At 40.4% G+C, this 17,670-nt stretch overlaps 1 protein-coding gene across 1 annotated transcript in view; it reads left to right on the forward strand.

Moving 5' to 3' along the window:
* Positions 1–17,670, forward strand: part of LOC139447588 (gamma-tubulin complex component 3 homolog) — a 49,190-nt gene that overhangs the window by 17,105 nt on the left and 14,415 nt on the right. The window contains exons 9-16 of the mRNA XM_071228995.1: positions 1,571–1,689; positions 2,718–2,843; positions 4,896–4,964; positions 6,761–6,890; positions 9,346–9,440; positions 10,650–10,721; positions 14,345–14,455; positions 16,351–16,453. Coding sequence (XP_071085096.1) covers positions 1,571–1,689; positions 2,718–2,843; positions 4,896–4,964; positions 6,761–6,890; positions 9,346–9,440; positions 10,650–10,721; positions 14,345–14,455; positions 16,351–16,453 — 825 coding nt within the window. The remainder of the gene's footprint in view (positions 1–1,570; positions 1,690–2,717; positions 2,844–4,895; positions 4,965–6,760; positions 6,891–9,345; positions 9,441–10,649; positions 10,722–14,344; positions 14,456–16,350; positions 16,454–17,670) is intronic.

The raw sequence follows: 17,670 nt of genomic DNA on the forward strand, positions 1-17,670 counted from the left end.
GGGTTGGGTGGGTGAGTTGGGGTTGTTGAGTGGGTGGGTGAGTGAGTTGGGGTGGGTGAGTGAGTTGGGGTGGGTGAGTGAGTGAGTTGGTTGGGGTGGGTGAGTTGGGGTTGTTGAGTGGGTGGGTGAGTGAGTTGGGGTGAGTGAGTGAGTGAGTGAGAGTGTGTGAGTGAGGGAGGGAGTTGGGGTGGGTGAGTGGTTGGGGTATGAGTTGAGTGGGTTTGTGAGAGAGCGAATACTGTTTTACTTCATTAGCACTATTCCATGACAGGGGACATCAGGCAAGGGTTTCACACACTTTACCAGTATTAATGAGTATTGTTTTACGCCGCTTTTAGCAATATTACGGCAAGGGGATACCGGAAATGGGCTTCACACATTGTACCCATGTGGGGAATCAAACCAGGTCTTCGGTGTGAAGAGCAAACGCTCTAACCACAAGGCTACCTAACACAAAATTAGGAGTGAACATAAAGCAGATCTGATAAGGGCACGTTTTAGGAGATATGCATCATTTAAGAATTATCAAAGCACTCAATTCATTGGACATTTGACATTGCAGTATTAATGTTAAAATGGTGTGCTTTATCCAGGGGAATTCTGATAGCGTATTGGTTTCCAGCCCCCATGCTTCATGAGAAAAGGTACAGATGATTGACGTAAGGACTTGACGGGAAATAGCAAACGTAACCCACTTGTTCGTAAAATGGACTTTTCCGACATTTCTATGGTCGGATTGTGTTCAGGGATTCATCATTAATAAAATTTATGTAAATATATATAAGCTTGTACATTTTTTCAACACCCTGAATGAAGCTGTGCATAATATTGATATCTCCTGTAAGAAATAAACGACTCATTGTCAGTGTGTCTCCCTGCAGTGTTTTATTGTACGATAAACAACTCCCACTCCTTGTATATTTCTTAAAAAAGTTTGGAAACTATGTGCGGAAAAGGGAATGGTGAAATAGTTTTAAAATATATTCTGATGATACAGGAGATCCCATATTTTTATAAAAAAAATTAGGTTAATGGTCAAAATTTACTATCGTATTCGATGTAATAAGCGGCCAGGCGCTCTCAAAATTAGAAATAGGGGGCTCTTATTAGAATATAATTTTGGTGAAAGAGTTGAAATATCGTAAATTTCGTTGTTTATGCTGACAGCCTGAAATGATACAAAAGAAAAGTCTGTGCGTATTATACACGACAGATATATTTTTCCAGAATTTAATTGCCCGTAATTAAGGGAGCATATAACACATGAGTGTGTATTATACACAAATAAATAAGTCTTGTGTACATTGGTCAATCGGAAGGGTGTTTTAGGGATTGTTCACTAGCCAATGTATTAGCAAATACCGCCGTGGGTGCTTATTAGAGCGGTGTGCTTATTATGTCGAATCCGGTAATTTTGTTTTGGGAGGTACTGTATTCTCTTCTATTTTTGCAAACCTTGAAAAGCTGCAATACTGCAGATGAGATTTTTCTCTCGCTCAATCACACACTCACTCACTCAAACACTCACATAACTATCGGAACATCTTCAGCCTTTCTTGGATGCTTTCAGAGTCGTTTGAGATACCAGAAGCAGACCTGTTGAAGGACCTGATCTATGCCTTTCAGGGCATTGAGGGCAACTGGATCAAGTTCGACTCAAGCAGAGAGGGCTACCGGATAGACCCCACAGTAAGCTTTGTTTGTTAGTTGTTTGTTGTTTAATGTCGCATTCAGCAATATTAAGCAAGCTTTGGCCAAGCTTTGTTTATACAGTTTGGCCCTAACTCTAAGAGAGTTCATACACCAATGACCTGTGAAGATCCGGGTCAGAAAAGGTCTTCAGCAACCCATGCTTGCCGTAAAAGGTGACTATGCTTGTCGTAAGAGGCGACTAACAGGATCTGCATGTCATCGTATCCAAATTGTGTGGATCGATGCTTATGATGTCAATCACTGGATTGTCTGGTCCAGACTTGATTATTTACAGACCACTGCATATAGCTGTAATATTGCTGAGTGCGGCATTAAACAACAATAAACACTCATATATTTGATCAAAACGTGAAGGTATATGAAATGCTAGTTATCGACCAGGGGAACATGCAGGATATTTTCGTTTCAATATTTCCAGGGTGGCCCAGTCGTCTAAGACGCCGCAATTCGCTGTGCAGAGTTGCGCCCCTTGGGCACCCCAGAAACCTATGATTGTGGGTTCGAATCCCGGCTCACCCCGATTATGTTTCTAGGTTTGTCAGCATCATGCCCGTGCTCGTGGGTTTCACCGAAGTGGTCAACGTCTGAGACCTGCATCACTTCGGGCTTTCCTCCCTCATTAAGCTGATACGCCGTGATGTAACTGGAATACTGTTAAAAGCGGCGTTAAACACAACTCACTCACTCACTCACTCATTTCAATATTTCCAAGTTTTCTGCAACTTGTTTTGGTAAAAAAGAATAGTGGGTCAAAAAGGGCCTTTATCTCCTCTTCCTTTATAATTAGATTTAAAAAAAATAATTAAATTGAATTATAATTAAAAAAATAATTAAAAAATAAATTAAATTATTAAATTTTTAAAAAACCTAGTTTTTATAAATTATAATCAAAATAAAAAATAAATTAAATTAGATTATAATTAAAAATAAATTAAATTAGATTATGTTATAATTAAAAATTGCCCTGCCCAGGATGTTGCAGCTGTGTGTCTGTGTGTCCCCAGGCAGGAATCCCGAAGGCGGTGCGGCAGCTGATCAGCAAGCTGGCCGAGTGTGGCTGGCTGTACAACAAGATCAAGGCCTACGTGGAGACTCGCAGCTCAGACAAGGCGTTCGGCCTCGTGGGACAGGTACCACAACCAGATTCACATGAATAAGGAAAAAGGAATGGAGTCCCGAAAAAATATTATGGTGTTATTTACTGATCCTGATGTGTTGCTTTCTTGATTTCTGATCCCGTTGAATTCCTGCAAACTTGGATGTATTTCATCTATTTTTGAGCTCTTCATCCCTCAAACATCTTTTCCTGCACTCTGAGATTAAATGTTGGCTTCCATTAGCCGCAGGGGTGGTCGGGTAGCCTAGTGGTTAAAGCATTCGCTCGTCAGGCCGAGACTTGGGTTCGATTCCCGACATGGGTACAATGTGTGAAGCCCATTTCTGGTGTCCCTTGCCATGATATTGCTGGAATATTGCTAAAAGTGGCGTAAAACCATACTTACTCACTCACTCATTAGCCTCATTTTATGGTGATTTATGAGCAAATAAAGATGTTGTTGTACACAACATTACAAAATGCCACTGGTTACATCATCTTACCGAGATGATCTTTAAGTTAAACCATTCACACCTTAATATTTTCTCATCAAAATTGCACGATTCACAAGCTATGTCCAATTTAAAAAATTAAACATACACAGAGAAGGGTGAAATTTTGACTAGCCAGCGGACCATCTAAAGTACTCACGGAAATGAAAAAAACCTGTTTTTCTCAATTCAAAAATCGACACAAAGTGTTACGTAGCTGTAAATACGAAATAACAAAACAACTCGAAAAGTACTAGTCTGGATTTGCTAGTTTGATCTCAGTGAACAATACAAAATGTACTTTACAGGAGGTAATTTGTCGACACTTTCAACATTCAAAAATAAAACTAAGTCCAAATTGACATAGCAGAAACAGACTATAGGCATTACGCACCTGTTCTCACCTGTCGTCAAGGTGTCATAGGTCACCTTGATCTACTTGCACCTGGTTATGCCCTGTTTCACAATAGTCTGTTTTATTCACATTTTTACACACTTTTACGTGTAAAAAGGCATAAAAACATTTGATACGCTGTATTTGTGCCACGGCCCAATTAGTACTAATTTAGTTGTTTGAATATTTACATATTTTGTATATTAACTGCAATAATTTAAGATCTGAGGTTGAAAAAACAGTTTTTTTTCATTTCCGTGAGTACTTTAGTTTACGTTTCAGCAAGCCTTTGGTACTTTTTACTGGCCACGGGCCAATGGGCCCTGGATTGAGGAGTCAAACTGACAGTATGTGAGGCTGTCATGCCTCACCATCAGTGTCATAATACAAATGTTTGTTTACTTTATTATCCTTTTATGGACTACATGGACTTTCTACTGTGATCACATACATTATGATTTATGTCGTGTTGTGAATAATGTTGAGAAACTGTTTTGAGATGTGTCGAACGCATGCATATGTCCATCTTCCCGAGACGAGAGTTAACTGACTAAAAGTCCAGTTTCCACCCTTGGCGAAGTAGGATGGAATTTCTGGGCTCGATCGTGGCTATTACGAGTTATGTCCCTTCTATGTCCCCCTTATTGACCAAGAGATTCCACCTCTGATATCACTTGCATTTGCTTCAATTAAAATGGCGTACCCAGTGAAGACAATCTGTTCGAAAATTAAGATCTATATTGTTATAAATCGGGTCTTACTTCGCGAAGTGCATCAAATCACGTGAGCACCTTGATTATAAACATGAAAAGATTTGGAAAATATCTGTTGATGCTAAGTTGTCGGTACACATACTTTGCAAATCCTGCAATCGACCAAAAACGGCATGACCATTTACAAACAGGATGTCGATTTTGTTATTCGATTTTGATTGGACTCTGCACAACTTCTAGTCCAGCCAAAATATAACTTCATAATTGCAGCCTAATTCGGCAAGGATGGAAACTGAGCTTGTATAGATGGCATATGTCCAATTTCTTTCAGGTCTCTTTAGTGTTCAACTGTACATGCATGTTTGCTGGAAATGAGGTGAAATAAAATTTCTCACAAGAACAAAAATGATGTTCTCATGATATTAAAGTTGAGAAAATAGTTTCATTATTTTGGTAGCACACTAACAGTTTCTTGTTCTGCTTGTCAGAGTTTCTGTGCCGCCTTGCATCACGAGATGACGGAGTTCTACCGGCTGATTGCAGTGCTGGAGGCACAGGTACTGTCGCCTTCACTGTCCAGTGTTACCTCCCTTTAACCAGATCGACCCATAATGCATCACAGACATAGTTTTGTTTTAAGATATATGAGACTTCTGGGTATATTAGTATCAGATATTCAGATTTAATTGAAATATCGAAACATTGAAATTATTAGGAATGTAATGACATATCGAACAATGGATGCTTTGAAATTATTAGGAGCGTAACAATATGTTGAACTATCGATGCATTGAAGTTATTAGGGGTGTAATGATGTATCGAACTATCAATGTATTGAAGTTATTAGGGGTGTAATGATGTTTCGAACTATTGATGTATTGAAGTTATTAGGGGTGTAATGATGTATGGAACTATCAATGTATTGAAGTTATTAGGGATGTAATGATATATTGAACTATCGATGTATTGAAGTTCTTAGGGGTGTAATGATGTATTGAACTATCGATGTATTGCAATGTTTTGCCTTACAACAGTACTATATAGATAGGAATTTGAAAAAAACTGATGGTACTGTCCATAATATGCACAAAAATTCTATAGCTGCATTCAGTTATTAATAAAACATAAATTACTGTCATAAAACTCAGCTGTTACAGTTGAATTTCAAACCTGGGTGTGTTCAGCAAGGATATGACAACTTCGAACTTTTGTTTTAGTGGCAACAGGGAGGAGAAGGGCCACTTTAACATTTCAGCCGTATTTTATTCATTTCTGTTACGTTGATTAATATAATCACCAAGCCTTGAAGTTGGTTTACTACTATTGCAATTCTATTGCCATAGTAGGGTACTATTGCAGAACTATTGCCATAGTAGGGTACTATTGCAGAACTATTGCCATAGTAGGGTACTATTGCAGTACTATTGCCATAGTAGGATATTATTGCAATGCTATTGCCATTGTAGGGTACTGTTGCAATACATTTGCCATTGTAGGGTACTATTGCAATGCTATTGCCATTGTAGGGTACTATTGCAATGCTATTGCCATTGTAGGGTACTGTTGCAATACTTTTGCCATTGTAGAGTACTCTATGCAATACTAATGCCATTGTAGGGTACTATTGCAATACTATGGCCATTGTAGGGTACTATTGCAATTCTATTGCCATTGTAGAGTACTATTGCAATGCTAATGCCATTGTAGGGTACTATTGCAATACTATTGCCATTGTAGAGTACTATATGCAATACTATTGCCATAGTAGGGTACTATTGCAATACTATTGCCATTGTAGGGTACTATTGCAATACCATTGCCATTGTAGGGTACTATTGCAAAACTATTGCCATTGTAGGGTACTATTGCAATACTATTGACATTGTAGGGTACTATTGCAATACCATTGCCATAGTAGGGTACTATTGCAAAACTATTGCCATTGTAGGGTACTATTGCAATACTATTGACATTGTAGGGTACTATATGCAATACTATTGCCATAGTAGGGTACTATTGCAATGCTATTGCCATAGTAGGGTACTATTGCAATGCTATTGCCATAGTAGGAAACTATTGCAATTCTATTGCCATAGTAGGGTACTATTGCAATGCTATTGCCATTGTAGGGTACTATTGCAATGCTATCGCTAATGTGAAAATAGCCCCCATACTCACCACTAGAAGTTATTAATAGTCAGAAGGCTATACAGTGTCTTGAATGTCTTGAAATATCAACTGTAAAGATTTCAGCCATGGTATAATATCGAAAGGGAAATCGTCTCTTACCACGCTTTATCCCCTTATCAATGTCCATGACATCCTGTTCAAAGGGACATAACTATGTCCACAGCTGCAGCAGGAACAGGACGAGGGGTTTTCCGAGTCTCAGCCCGGCCTGACGCTGCGCCGACTGATGGTGTGGACCTTCGACCCCCTTGTCAGGCTGAAGTCTCTCGCTGCACTGGTGGACGTGTGTAAAGGTAGGCTTGACATCAGGTAGATGTGTGTAAAGGTAGGCTTGACCCTGGTAGATGTGTGTAAAGGTATACTTGACATTGGTAGATGTGTGTAAAGGTAGACTTGGCATCAGGTAGATGTGTGTAAAGGTAGGCTTGACATCAGGTAGATGTGTGTAAAGGTAGGCTTGACATCAGGTAGATGTGTGTAAAGGTAGACTAGACGTTGGTAGATGTGTGTAAAGGTAGGCTTGACATCAGGTAGATGTGTGTAAAGGTAGACTTGACCTTAGTAGATGTGTGTAAAGGTAGACTTGACATCAGGTAGATGTGTGTAAAGGTAGGCTTGACATCAGGTAGATGTGTGTAAAGGTAGGCTTGACATCAGGTAGATGTGTGTAAAGGTAGGCTTGACATCAGGTAGATGTGTGTAAAGGTAGGCTTGACACTGGTAGATGTGTGTCAAGGTAGGCTTGACATCAAGTAGATGTGTGTAAAGGTAGACTTGACATCAGGTAGATGTGTGTAAAGGTAGGCTTGACATCAGGTAGATGTGTGTAAAGGAGGCTTGACATCAGGTAGATGTGTGTAAAGGTAGGCTTGACATTGGTAGATGTGTGTAAAGGTAGGCTTGACATTGGTAGATGTGTGTAAAGGTAGGCTTGACATCAGGTAGATGTGTGTAAAGGTAGGCTTGACATCAGGTAGATGTGTGTAAAGGTAGGCTTGACATCAGGTAGATGTGTGTAAAGGTAGGCTTGACATCAGGTAGATGTGTGTAAAGGTAGGCTTGACACTGGTAGATGTGTGTAAAGGTAGGCTTGACATTGGTAGATGTGTGTAAAGGTAGACTTGACATCAGGTAGATGTGTGTAAAGGTAGGCTTGACATGAGGTAGATGTGTGTAAAGGTAGGCTTGACATCAGGTAGATGTGTGTAAAGGTAGGCTTGACACTGGTAGATGTGTGTAAAGGTAGGCTTGACATCAGGTAGATGTGTGTAAAGGTAGACTTGACATTGGTAGATGTGTGTAAAGGTAGGCTTGACATCAGGTAGATGTGTGTAAAGGAGGCTTGACATCAGGTAGATGTGTGTAAAGGTAGGCTTGACATTGGTAGATGTGTGTAAAGGTAGGCTTGACATCAGGTAGATGTGTGTAAAGGAGGCTTGACATCAGGTAGATGTGTGTAAAGGTGGGCTTGACATCAGGTAGATGTGTTTAAAGGTAGGCTTGACATTGGTAGATGTGTGTAAAGGTAGACTTGGCATTGGTAGATGTGTGTAAAGGTAGACTTGGCATTGGTAGATGTGTGTAATGGTTGACTTGACATTGGTAGATGTGTGTAAAGGTAGGCTTTACATCAAGTAGATGTGTGTAAAGGTAGGCTTGACATTGGTAGATGGTTGTAAAGGTAGGCTTGACACTGGTAGATGTGTGTAACAGTTGACTTGACATTGGTAGATGTGTGTAACAGTTGACTTGACATTGGAAGATGTGTGTAAAGGTAGGCTTGACATCAGGTAGATGTGTGTAAAGGTAGGCTTGACATTGGTAGATGGTTGTAAAGGTAGGCTTGACACTGGTAGATGTGTGTAAAGGTAGGCTTGACATCAGGTAGATGTGTGTAAAGGTAGGCTTGACATCAGGTAGATGTGTGTAAAGGTAGGCTTGACATCAGGTAGATGTGTGTAAAGGTAGGCTTGACATCAGGTAGATGTGTGTAAAGGTAGACTTGGCATTGGTAGATGTGTGTAAAGGTAGACTTGACATTGGTAGATGTGTGTAACGGTTGACTTGACATTGGTAGATGTGTGTAACAGTTGACTTGACATCAGGTAGATGTGTGTAACGGTTGACTTGACATTGGAAGATGTGTGTAACGGTTGACTTGACATCAGGTAGATGTGTGTAAAGGTAGACTTGGCGTTGGTAGATGTGTGTAAAGGTAGACTAGACGTTGGTAGATGTGTGTAAAGGTAGACTTGACATTGGTAGATGTGTGTAAAGGTAGGCTTGACATCAGGTAGATGTGTGTAAAGGTAGGCTTGACATCAGGTAGATGTGTGTAAAGGTAGGCTTGACATTGGTAGATGTGTGTAAAGGTAGGCTTGACATCAGGTAGATGTGTGTAAAGGTAGGCTTGACATCAGGTAGATGTGTGTAAAGGTAGGCTTGACATCAGGTAGATGTGTGTAAAGGTAGACTTGACATTGGTAGATGCGTGTAAAGGTAGGCTTGACATCAAGTAGATGTGTGTAAAGGTAGGCTTGACATTGGTGGATGTGTGTAAAGGTAGACTTGACATTGGTAGATGTGTGTAAAGGTAGGCTTGACATCAGGTAGATGTGTGTAAAGGTAGATTTGACATTGGTGGATGTGTGTAAAGGTATGCTTGACATTGGTAGATGTGTGTAAAGGTAGACTTGACTTTGGTAGGTGTGTGTAAAGATGCACTGTATAGCCTTCATATGTTTTCAGGGAAAAAAGGCGGAGCTCTTGCTTCAAGCATCTACTCGTACATGCAGCATGGTGACCCCTACATTCGAGCCCTCATCAAACACACACTCACCATGGTAGGAGAGAAATGAATATCAATAATGTCAATACTTGCCAAATTTTTTTATTGAGCTCTATTTAAGTGGTAGCAAAGACAGGTTTCACAGAACATCTTAGAATAGACTGCTCATTGCAGATTGTAAGTCTCATCCTGAGGTAGTAGTGAGTGAGTTGGGTTTAACGCCACTAACAGTATTCCAGTTATATCACGTCGTGTCAGCTTAATGTGTGAGGAAAGCCCGAAGTGATGCAGGTCTCAGACGTTTACCACTTCGGTGAAACCCACGAGCACGGGTACGGTGCTGAAAAACCTAGAAACATAATCGGGGCGAACCGGGATTCGAACCCACAATCATAGGTTTCTGGCGGCCCAAGGGATGCAACTCTGCACAGCGAATCGCGGCGCCTCAGACGACTTGGCCCCCCGTGCTCCCTCCTAAGGTAGTATGTAGTCACTAGTGACGTGCTTCAGTCACGGCCAGGGGGGTAACTTTGTTTATACAGTTTGGCCCTAACTCTAAGAGAGTTCATACACCAATGACCTGTGGAGATCTGGGTCAGAATAGGTCTTCAGCAACCCATGCTTGCAGTAACAGGCAACTATGCTTGTCGTGAGAGGCGACTTACAGGATCGGGTGGTCAGGCTTGCTGGCTTGGTTGATGCATGTGATAGTATCCCAATTGCATAGATCAATGCTCATGATGTCAGTCACTGGATTGTCTGGTCCAGACTGATTTTTTTTTACAAACCACCGTCATATAGCTGGAATATTGCTGAGTGCGTCATTAAACAACAAACAAACAAGTCTTCGAATTGCGGCTCTGAAATAAGTTATCACTTGATGATTGAAAAGATAGAAGGGAATGCACAGAGATTTGTAGTTAAGGGGGGGACAACGATATGATGTGAGGTGAGGTAGTGATGAGGGCAGGTGTAAAATGTAACAATTAATTCCAAATTGGGAATTTTAACAGACATTTGCTGCAGACTTGGGGACAAGTATCGGCCTCTGAGCGGGTCTAGATAAGTCCCTGGTTGTATGAATGGCGGTAGCTACTGGTAGAGCAGGACATGCTCGCCCTTTTTGCAAACACCTGATGTCATCACTGATTTTCAGTGGTCCATTCATGCAGCTATTTTGCCTTTTACGCCAATTGGAATCTGTTTCATCAGAATCTCGGTTGGTTATCCTCTTGCATTGACAATTTACATTTGTTATGTCCAGGTTTCCCAGCCAATATACGCTACCCTGCTGAGATGGGTCTACGACGGCGAGTTGGAAGACACATACCATGAGGTCAGTCACTGATAGTCCTGACACTTTGATTTGAGTCGGCGCTGGCTCATACTATCGTATTCGGAAAGATGCCTGGAGAAACAAATTGAGAACATTGGACCAATTCCAAAAAGTTCCATTCCAAATGCCCTGGCTCCATTCTAAATATCTTAACCCTTGAAGATCCAGGGTTGAATAGGTCTTCAGCAACCCTTGCTTGCCGTAAGAGGCTACTATGCTTGTTGTAAGAGGCGACTAACGGAATCGGGTGGTCAGGCTTGCTGACTTGGTTGATGCATGTCATCATATCCCAATTGCGTAGATTGATGTTCACGATGTCAATCACTGGATTGTCTGGTCCTGACTCGATTATTTACAGACTGCAGTCATATAGCTGGAATATTGCTGAGTGCGGCGTTAAACAACAAACAAACAAAATCTAAATATCATGGCTCCATTGTAATTACCCTGACTCCATTCAAAATATCTTGGCTCCATTGTGATAGATAAATAACCAGGCTCCATTCTATTTGGTAAATAACCAGGCTCCATTCTGTTAGATAAACAACCAGACCCCATTCTATTAGATAAACAACCAGACCCCATTCTATTTGGTAAATACCCAGGCTCCATTCTATTAGATAAACAACCAGACCCCATTCTATTTGGTAAATAACCAGGCTCCATTCTATTAGATAAACAACCAGGCCCCATTCTTTTTGGTAAATACCCAGGTTCCATTCTATTTGGTAAATAACCAGGCTCCATTCTATTAGAAAAACAACAAGGTCCCATTCTATTTGGTAAATACCCAGGCTCCATTGTATTAGGTAAATAACCAGGCTCCATTCTATTAGATAAACAACCAGGCCCCATTCTGTTAGATAAACAACCAGGCTCCATTTTATTTGGTAAATACCCAGGCTCCTTTCTATTTGGTAAATACCCAGGCTCCATTCTATTAGATAAACAACCAGGCCCCATTCTATTAGATAAACAACCAGGCCCCATTCTATTTGGTGAATACCCAGGCTCCATTCTGTTAGATAAACAACCAGGCCCCATTCTTTTTGGTAAATACCCAGGCTCCATTCTATTAGATAAACAACCAGGCCCCATTCTTTTTGGTAAATACCCAGGCTCCATTCTATTTGGTAAATACCAAGGCTCCATTCTATTAGATAAACAACCAGGCCCCATTCTATTAGATAAACAACCAGGCCCCATTCTATTTGGTGAATACCCAGGCTCCATTCTGTTAGATAAACAACCAGGCCCCATTCTTTTTGGTAAATACCCAGGCTCCATTCTATTAGATAAACAACCAGACCCCATTCTTTTTGGTAAATACCCAGGCTCCATTCTATTTGGTAAATACCAAGGCTCCATTCTATTAGATAAACAACCAGGCCCCATTCTATTTGGTAAATACCCAGGCTCCATTCTATTAGATAAACAACCAGGCCCCATTCTTTTTGGTAAATACCCAGGCTCCATTCTATTTGGTAAATACCAAGGCTCCATTCTATTAGATAAACAACCAGGCTCCATTCTATTAGATAAACAACCAGGCTCCATTCTATTAGATAAACAACCAGGCCCCATTCTTTTTGGTAAATACCCAGGCTCCATTCTATTTGGTAAATACCAAGGCTCCATTCTATTAGATAAACAACCAGGCTCCATTCTATTAGATAAACAACCAGGCTCCATTCTATTTGGTATATACCCAGGCCCCATTCTATTAGATAAACAACCAGGCTCCATTTTATTTGGTAAATACCCAGGCCCCATTCTATTAGGTAAATACCCAGGCTCCAATCTATTGGGTAAATACCCAGGCCCCATTCTTTTTGGTAAATACCCAGGCTCCATTCTGTTAGATAAACAACCAGGCTCCATTCTATTTGATAAATACCCAGGCCCCATTCTATTTGGTAAATACCCAGGCTCCATTCTATTTGGTAAATACCCAGGCTCCATTCTATTACATAAACAACCAGGCTCCATTCTATTTGGTAAATACCCAGGCCCCATTCTTTTTGGTAAATACCCAGGCCCCATTCTATTAGATAAACAACCAGGCTCCATTGTATTTGGTAAATACCCAGGCTCCATTCTATTAGATAAACAACCAGGCCCCATTCTATTTGGTAAATACCCAGGCTCCATTCTATTAGATAAACAACCAGGCCCCATTCTTTTTGGTAAATACCCAGGCTCCATTCTATTTGGTAAATACCAAGGCTCCATTCTATTAGATAAACAACCAGGCTCCATTCTATTAGATAAACAACCAGGCTCCATTCTATTTGGTAAATACCCAGGCCCCATTCTATTAGATAAACAACCAGGCTCCATTCTGTTAGATAAATACCCAGGCCCCATTCTATAAGGTAAATACCCAGGCTCCATTCTATTTGGTAAATACCCAGGCTCCATTCTTTTTGGTAAATACCCAGGCTCCATTCTGTTAGATAAACAACCAGGCTCCATTCTATTTGATAAATACCCAGGCCCCATTCTATTTGGTAAATACCCAGGCTCCATTCTATTTGGTAAATACCCAGGCTCCATTCTAATAGATAAACAACCAGGCTCCATTCTATTTGATTAATACCCAGGCCCCATTCTATTTGGTAAATACCCAGCCTCCATTCTATTTGGTAAATACCCAGGCTCCATTCTATTTGGTAAATACCCAGGCTCCATTCTATTTGGTAAATACCCAGGCTCCATTCTGTTAGGTAGATACCCAGGCTCCATTCTGTTAGGTAAATACCCAGACCCCATTCTATTAGGTAAACAACCAGGCTCCATTCTATTTGGTAAATAACCAGGCTCCATTCGTTAGGTAAATAACCAGGCTCCATTCTGTTAGATAAATACTCATGATGCATTCTTTCTGAAAAATACCCAGGCTCCATTCTTTTTGGTAAACAACCAGACCCCATTCTGTTAGGTAAATACCCAGGCTCCATTGTAGTTGGTAAATAACCAGGCTCCATTGTAGTAGGTAAATAACCAGGCTCCATTGTATTAGGTAAATACTCAGGCTCCATTGTATTAGGTAAATACTCAGGCTCCATTGTATTAGGTAAATAACCAGGCTCCATTGTATTAGGTAAATACTCAGGCTCCATTGTATTAGGTAAATACTCAGGCTCCATTGTATTAGGTAAATACTCAGGCTCCATTGTATTAGGTAAATAACCAGGCTCCATTATCTTAGGTAAATAACCAGGCTCCATTGTAGTAGGTAAATAACCAGGCTCCATTGTAGTAGGTAAATAACCAGGCTCCATTGTAGTAGGTAAATAACCAGGCTCCATTGTATTAGGTAAATAACCAGGCTCCATTGTATTAGGTAAATAACCAGGCTCCATTGCATTAGGTAAATACCCAGGCTCCATTGTATTAGGTAAATAACCAGGCTCCATTGCATTAGGTAAATAACCAGGCTCCATTGTATTAGGTAAATACCCAGGCTCCATTGTATTAGGTAAATAACCAGGCTCCATTGCATTAGGTAAATACCCAGGCTCCATTGTGGGATACATCGTATTTTATCAAGATCACATGGACCAATCACATCTCATGGTTCTGACATGGAGGTATAAAAAAACTACTTCTTTATCCTTTAGTTTTTTGTGGCTTCGGACCCGACGGTGAAGAACGCTCTCCTGTGGTATGACAAGTACAGCCTGCGGAAGTCCATGATCCCCACGTTTGTCACCACGGAGCAGGCCAGGAAGGTGAGCTACACAACTTAAAAAACACTACAGTGTCAGTTAGTAGTGGGGCGGGGGCGGAGGAGTAGCCTTGTGGTTAAAGCCTTTGCTCGTCACGCCGAAGACCTGGATTTAATTCCTAACAATGGTACAATGTGTGAAGCCTATTTCTGGTGTCCCCTGGCGTGAAATTGCTGGAATGATGCTAAAAGTGGCGTAAAACCATACTCTCTCACTCACTAGTGGGACGATGCACGAATGCACATGCAAGTATTGTGATACATATCGGATTGTGAGCAAGGTATTGTGATACGTATCGGATCGCACAGTGTCAGCTGATGATATGTACCCAGAATACCCCTAATTTTTTTCTATTACTTGGAAGTCCATCACGTGACTTACTTATTGGGACTACACGGTATTACCCGTATACAGCAGTACGCTTTTCAAACAATACCTATTGCAATATTTTTTCTGTTCCAGTATATTGAGTACAAAATTTATACCAAGTTTTGTTATTAATTGTATTGTTTTACCTAAAATCTACACAGAAATTCATTCCCAATGTTTCCTTCAAAATTGATTGACAAAACGGTGGAAAGGAAAGTGAATATTTTTCTCACTTTATTATCTCCCCTGTATCCATGACTACAAAATAGCGGCATCTAACAATACTGACTTTGACATGGTAATATTGACTTTAGTATCGATAACATAAAATCTGCATGTACAATCAGTATCAGTCACTGTCAGACACTTTAGCTACAAATATATCTCTACAGGGGACCTATAGTCTGGAAGGTAATTTAAGGTACCGACGTTTACTACAATATCTGAAAAACTATTGGACCTACTCCAGTCAAAGTTGCTATGAGATTATTAAACAGTCATACATAACTGGATATTACATTTAAAGACAATCGGTGCATGAATAAAAAATCTGTCTATTTAGCTATCACTATATTTCATCAACAACCAGACCTGTTCGTCACGGGTGGAACGAGCATTCATTGAAACAGCCATCTGCATAATGCTACCCCTGCGTCATAGGGCCATATGACACAGTTGAACCAATCAACTCAACTCGACAGGTTGCACGGGAATCACTCACGCACGAGTACTGTGTTAGCATTTGGTGTCTCAATGTGCGTGATTTTTTTCATGCACCGATTGTCTTTAAATGTAATAGTCACCTTAAATTACCTTCCAGACTATATACTGTGATACAGTTGAACAAGGATATAACCAATAAACGGATACAACGAACTGTTAAAACATCCCCGATTTATCTCCTATAGAATGTCATATAAAATTTACGTATATAACGAACTCTCTACAGCGAACTAGCTGATACAGCGAACTGATATCTGATCACCAACAAGCCCATCTACCAGTAATTAGTGATGTGTATAGCGAACTAAGAAATCTCACTCAGTGTCAAAGGCGGTCATGTAGCCCAGTGGTTAAAGTGTTGGCTCGTCACGCCGAAGACCCGGGTTCGATTCCCGACATGGGTACAATGTGTGAAGCCCATTTCTGGTGTGCCCCGCCGTGATATTGCTGGAATATTGCTAAAAGCGGCATAAAACCATACTCACTCACTCACTCACTCAGTGTCAAGTGTCAACACAATCAGAGGTGACGGATCAACCTTGTTAAACTTAAATGAATGTTACAAAATGGTATCAATTTAATGCTATGAAGTGATGACTGCAGATACAAGTCAATGCTGCAATTACGTGTAATGTTTGTTTTTTTTAAAAATGGCATTTTTTTCCGACTGAAAACGTATATAACGAACAACGAATATAACGAACTTATTTCTCTGGTCCCTTGTAGTTCATTATATCTATGTTCTACTGTATATTGCCATACAATATTGCCAATACACAGCCCTATAATTGTGTGTCCTGTTTCAGATCCTGTTGACGGGGAAGACCATCAATTTCCTGAGACAGGTGTGCGAGGACCGCACACCCACTAAGGGCAGGGAGGTCGCGATGACCTTCGATGTCCAGAAAGGTAAGCTCTTCCTTGGCCGTTTCAAGAAAAACTTTGTCAAGTTTACAAGATTCATTGTACAGATGATTTAAAAACTGTGTCTAGAACCTACCATATTCTGGATTGTTTGATATTCCTGGTGCCTGACGAGCAAGTTGTGTTACAGGAGTTCCCATCAAGGTGTTTTACTATGTTACTTATCCTGACTCAAGTCTCCTGCATGGATCAGGGGTGTGTTTGGGTGAGCTGTTTTTCTGTTCTCCGGGAACACAGTTCTGGATGTTTCCACTACATTTCGGAAATGAGAGAGTGAGTGAGTGAGTGTGGTTTTACGCCACTTTTAGCAATATTCCAGCAATATCATTGCGGTGGACACCAGTAATGGACTTCACACATTGTACCCATGTGAGGAATCGAATCTTCGGCGTGACGAGCGAACGCTTTAACCACTGGGCTACCCGACCGCCCCTTCGGAAATGAGATGACATAAGGGTTTAGTAGGAGTCAGGATAACTATTAATGATATTTTTATTATCAAAAATACATTTCCAACTTTCAGAGGTATTTTAACATTAAATTTAACAATGTAGTCAATACAATAATGTTAAAATAAGCAGTAAAGCCTCTTCTTTTATAGTGGTCCTGTTATCAGTGAAATACAAACCACGGCTATAAAGGCATCACGTTAGTTATAATTAATTTTTCTGCAGGGAATTTTGACTGAAATTTGCTGCAGACTTGGGGCCAAATATCGGCCGCTAAGCAGGTCTAGATAAGTCCCTGATATTGATGGACTAGACTGGCTTGAAACCTATCGCTTATCCACTTCTGATTAGGGCCGATTCACATTGCAACAGGAATTATTTGCAAATGATGGCCGTGGCCTATGTAAATTTAAAACAGAATTGTTTTATCTCCTAAAATAATTAGTAAATGACTACAAGATGAGTTTGTTACACACATTTAGGCATTTCTGATTGGTCAAGAGCACCCAAACATTTATATCATGCACAAAAACTTGCATTTGTACATCTTAAATGCACATTTTCCTGGAAGTGACAGAACTGCTTTCGAAATTCAAAATTATGTTGACCTTGTTAACGTCTATAAACAGCTTGAAGTCAGGCCTTCCCTTTTGGAATGCTGAACGATTTATCAAGCCTCACGGATAATACCCATATTTCTTTGAGGATATGAGAGCATGTGATTTATTTCGTACACATTGCATCCGTGAAGAT

The sequence above is a fragment of the Haliotis cracherodii genome, unplaced genomic scaffold, assembly GCF_022045235.1.
Source record: "Haliotis cracherodii isolate W230 unplaced genomic scaffold, xgHalCrac1.p SCAF_7, whole genome shotgun sequence".
Lineage (NCBI taxonomy): Eukaryota > Metazoa > Mollusca > Gastropoda > Lepetellida > Haliotidae > Haliotis > Haliotis cracherodii.